The 6,098-nt window shown below is 45.3% G+C and overlaps 1 protein-coding gene across 1 annotated transcript in view; it reads left to right on the top strand.

Moving 5' to 3' along the window:
* The first annotated feature begins 538 nt into the window (after positions 1-538).
* LOC144942453 (uncharacterized) overlaps positions 539-6,098 on the top strand; it is a 28,751-nt gene continuing 23,191 nt past the window's right edge. Inside the window, exon 1 of the mRNA XM_078869323.1 lies at positions 539-643. Coding sequence (XP_078725449.1) covers positions 617-643 — 27 coding nt within the window. The 5' untranslated portion in view covers positions 539-616. The remainder of the gene's footprint in view (positions 644-6,098) is intronic.

The following is a 6,098-nucleotide window of genomic DNA, read 5'->3' as shown; positions in this document are numbered from 1 at the left end:
GGCTGTAGTTGGCCTCAGGGCAGCTGATGGGGGACTTCCAGAGATGGAGTGAAACGTTATTTCGTTGGTGAATGTTTAAAAAAAAACGAAAAAAATGTTAGCATTGTAAAAAATTAAAAAAAATTTTTTCTTAAATTTAGTTTTTACTTTTGAAAATATTACTTTGGGGGGGACCTCACGCTAGCTGTATCCCAGTGGGTCTACAACATCTTAATCCAGTCCTGTTAGCGAGCACCTATTAAGGCAGCCCACGGGCACACGATGGGGTGGGTGGGTAACCAACACCACGCGCTCGTTTAAGGCTGCGTCGAACGACCACCCGAGCAAAAACGACGCCGGGTCTCACACGGAGCATGGAACTCTCGGCTCTTCGCTTTGCTCGAATTCGCCGTCAGCGCTGTTAGCGGCGCTAACCGCTGCGCCACCGCTCCCCCCCCCCGCCGCGTGCGCTGATCGGAAGTCACGTGAGCGACGGCGCGCAGTATAAAGCACGTGGCGAGGCGAGATGAGTGAAGTCGTTGATGTGAGTGGAGGGTGAGTTGCTGTAGTTGTTGGCGGGGGGGGTGAGCGAGTGAGAGAGGTGAGGAGTTCGCGTCCCGAGGTCCACGGAGACGAGATGTACAGCGCCCATGAGCTGACGCGTGTGAGTGTCACACTCATCACACACTCTCTCTCTCTGTGACACACTCACTCACATTCACTCACACTCACCCACTCACACTCACCCAGCCACTCACACTCACTCACACTCATCACACACTCACTCTCTCTCTCTGACGCACTCACTCACTCACACTCACTCAGTCACACTCACACACTCATCACACACTCACTCTCTCTCTCTGTGACACACTCACTCACATTCACTCACACTCACCCACTCACACTCACCCAGCCACTCACACTCACTCACACACTCACTCTCTCTCTCTGACGCACTCACTCACTCTCACTCACATTCACTCACTCACTCACACACTGACGCACTCACCCACTCACACACTCACCCACACTCACACTCACTCAGTCACACTCATCACACACTCACTCTCTCTCTGACGCACTCACTCACTCACACTCACTCAGTCACACTCACACACTCATCACACACTCACTCTCTCTCTGACGCACTCACTCACTCACACTCAGACACACTCACACACTCATCACACGCGCACTCTCTCTCTCTCTGACGCACTCACTCACTCACACTCACTCAGTCACACTCACACACTCATCACACACTCACTCTCTCTCTCTGACGCACTCACTCACACTCACTCAGTCACACTCACACACTCATCACACACTCACTCTCTCTCTCTGACGCACTCACTCACTCACACTCACTCAGTCACACTCACACACTCATCACACGCGCACTCTCTCTCTCTCTCTGACGCACTCACTCACTCACACTCACTCAGTCACACTCACACACTCATCACACACTCACTCTCTCCAACTCACACTCACCCAGCCACTCACACTCACTCACTCTCACTCACACACTCACTCTCTCTCTCTGACGCACTCACACACTCACACTCACATTCACTCACTCACACACACACTCACCCACACTGACGCACTCACCCACTCACACACTCACCCACACTCACCCACTCACCCACTCACACTCACCCAGCCACTCACCCGCACTCACTCACCCACTCACACAGCCACTCACCCACTCACACACTCACCCACACTCACCCACTCACACACTCACACTCACCCAGCCACTCACACTCACTCAGTCAACCACATCCACTCACTCACTCATACTCACCCACTCACACTCACCCAGCCACTCACCCACACTCACCCATCCTCACCCACACTGACGTGCTTACCCACACTCACCCACTCACACTCACACACTCACTCACCCACTCACACTCACCCACCCACTCACGTTCACTTAGTCACCCACATTCACTCACTCACATGAACCCACTCACCCACTCACACTCACTCACCCACTCACACTCACCCACCCACTCACGTTCACTCAGTCACCCACATTCACTCACTCACATGAACCCACTCACCCACTCACCAACTCACCCAGCCACTCACGTCCACTCAGTCAACCCGCACTCATTCACTCACTCACATTCACCCACTCACCCACTCACACACTCACCCACTCACTCACGTTCACTCACTCACATTCACCCACTCACCCACTCACACACTCACCCACTCACTCACGTTCACTCACTCACATTCACCCACTCACCCACTCACACACTCACCCACTCACTCACGTTCACTCACTCACATTCACCCACTCACACACTCACCCACTCACTCACCTTCACTCACTCACATTCATCCACTCACACACTCACCCACTCACTCACGTTCACTCACTCACATTCACCCACTCACCCACTCACACACTCACCCACTCACTCACGTTCACTCACTCACATTCACCCACTCACACACTCACCCACTCACTCACCTTCACTCACTCACATTCATCCACTCACACACTCACCCACTCACTCACGTTCACTCACTCACATTCACCCACTCACCCACTCACACACTCACCCACTCACTCACGTTCACTCACTCACATTCACCCACTCACCCACTCACACACTCACCCACTCACTCACGTTCACTCACTCACATTCATCCACTCACACACTCACCCACTCACTCACGTTCACTCACTCACATTCACCCACTCACCCACTCACACACTCACCCACTCACTCACGTTCACTCACTCACATTCACCCACTCACCCACTCACACACTCACCCACTCACTCACGTTCACTCACTCACATTCACCCACTCACCCACTCACACACACTCACCCACTCATACTCACCCAGCCACTCACATTCACTCACTCACATTCACTGACTCACAGAATCACTCGCAGTAACGAACTCTCAGCCACACGCTCAAATTCAACTCTACAAACATCGCAATTTACTAAAACCCCTCACATCTACACCACTCACTCGCATACCGAGCACTCTAAACTACTATACACTACACTATACACTACTATACTCTACACTGCTATACACTACATTATACACTACTATACACTACACTATACACTACACTATACACTACTATAAACCACCATACACTACACTATACACTACACTACTATACACTACACTAATATACACTACACTAATATACACTACACTATACACTACTATACACTACACTACTACACTATACACTACTATACACTACATTATACACTACACTATACACTATGATACACTACACTATACACTACACTATACACTACACTATACACTACACTACTATACACTACACTACTATACACTATACACTACTATACACCAGAGGTGTGGACTCGAGTCATGTGACTTGGTCTCGAGTCAGACTCGAGTCATGAATTTGATGACTTGCGACTCGACTTGGACTTGCATAACAATGACTTAGTCCCACCTCTGCTATACACTACACTATACACTACACTACTATACACTACACTACTATACACTACACTATACACTACACTATACACTACTATACACTCTACACTACACTACACTCTCCACATCCGCTCAGTAGCAAACGCTAAATTAACCACTCACACTCATTTTGATCACTCAATTACACAAAGACAAAGATCCCCCTTCCCCTATAGCCTGTAACAGACTCATACTCTTAGTTCTTTCGGTAAAGTCACGAAGGTAAAAAATGAAATTAAAATTAATAATTTTAATTTCATTTTTAAAGTCACGTAGGTAAAAAATGAAATAAAAATTATTAATTTTATTTTCATTTTTTACCCACGTGACTTTACCGAAAGAACTAAGAGTGTGAATCCTTATTGTCACGAAAGCTTCAAATCTAGAATTATGCAACAGACTGTTGGGGCAAGTGCTGTTAGCGAGCAGCACCTATGAAGGCTACCGGCACGGCACACGAGGGGGTGGGTGGCCCCACGCCCGGCCGCCTTTGTCTCCCCAGTAGCGATGTTTACGCTCCGCACCAGCTACTCATTTGGGGCTGAGTCGACCTAGGGGTGGCCCAGGACCGGTTCAGATAATAATCGTCACTGGGTGTTGGCCGTGAGCGGGAATCGAACTCGGGTCGCCGGGTTCGTAGCGCAGCGTAGCGCTAACCACTGTGCCACCACTCCACACTGAGTCTATATACGTGTAGGTCGTCTCTGGTAGAACCCCTCTTAACGACGGTGATTGGTTCCAAGACGCCGGTCGTCAAGGGATTTGGTCGCTAAGCGTGTATATAGGAAACACGTAAAAGCTTTAATTCGTTCGGACAGGATCGAAAGTTGCAACTTTTTCACCCGAAAACACGTAATTTGTAACATTAAAACAATGGATGTTAATACACAAAGATACTAACAACATGATAGACACGTAATATTAAAAGAAAGACCGTTGATCAATGCCTCCATTAATATTCACTGGACCTACGACAGCCTGTCGTGAACAGGGGAATGGTCGGTAAGCGAACACATTGGGCTCTATGGAGGCACTACACTGCTCTACACTACACTATACACTACACTACTATTCACTACACTACTCTCCACTACACTATACACTACACTACTATACACTACACTATACACTACACTATACACTACACTACTATTCACTACACTACTCTCCACTACACTATACACTACACTACTATACACTACACTATACACTACACTATACACTACAGTATACACTACACTACTATTCACTACACTACTCTCCACTACACTATACACTACACTACTATACACTACACTATACACTACACTATACACTACACTATACACTACACTACTATTCACTACACTACTCTCCACTACACTATACACTACACTACTATACACTACACTATACACTACACTATACACTACAGTATACACTACACTACTATTCACTACACTACTCTCCACTACACTATACACTACACTACTATACACTACACTATACACTACACTATACACTACACTATACACTACACTACTATTCACTACACTACTCTCCACTACACTATACACTACACTACTATACACTTCACTATACACTACACTATACACTACACTATACACTACACTACTATTCACTACACTACTCTCCACTACACTATACACTACACTATACACTACACTATACACTACACTATACACTACACTACTATTCACTACACTACTCTCCACTACACTATACACTACACTACTATACACTACACTATACACTACACTATACACTACACTATACACTACACTACTCTCCACTACACTATACACTACACTATACACTACATTATACACTACACTATACACTACACTACTATACACTACACTATACACTACACTACTATACACTACACTATACACTACTATACACTACACTATACACTACACTATACACTACACTACTATATACTACACTATACACTACACTACTATACACTACACTACTATACACTACACTATACACTACACTATATACTACACTATACACTACTAAACACTGCACAACTATACACTACACTATATACTACACTACTATACACTACACTATACACTACACTATACACAACACTATACACTACACTATAAACTACTATACACTACACTATACACTACACTATACACTACTATACACTACACTACTATACACTACACTATTATACACTACACTATACACTACTATACACTTCACTCTACACTACACTACTATACACTACACTATGCACTACACTATACACTTCACTATACACTACACTATACACAACACTATACACTACACTATACACTACACTACTATACACTACACTAATATACTCTACACTACTATACACTACACTACTATACACTTCACTATACACTACACTATACACAACACTACTATACACTACACTATACACTACTATGCACTACACTATACACTTCACTATACACTACACTATACACAACACTATACACTACACTATACACTACACTACTATACACTACACTACTATACTCTACACTACTATACACTACACTACTATACACTTCACTATACACTACACTATACACAACACTACTATACACTACACTATACACTACAC

The sequence above is a fragment of the Lampetra fluviatilis genome, chromosome 27, assembly GCF_964198595.1.
Source record: "Lampetra fluviatilis chromosome 27, kcLamFluv1.1, whole genome shotgun sequence".
Taxonomy (NCBI): Eukaryota; Metazoa; Chordata; class Hyperoartia; order Petromyzontiformes; family Petromyzontidae; genus Lampetra; species Lampetra fluviatilis.
The sequence above is the reverse complement of the archived record's forward strand: the minus strand, read 5'-3'. Positions and strand labels throughout refer to the sequence as shown.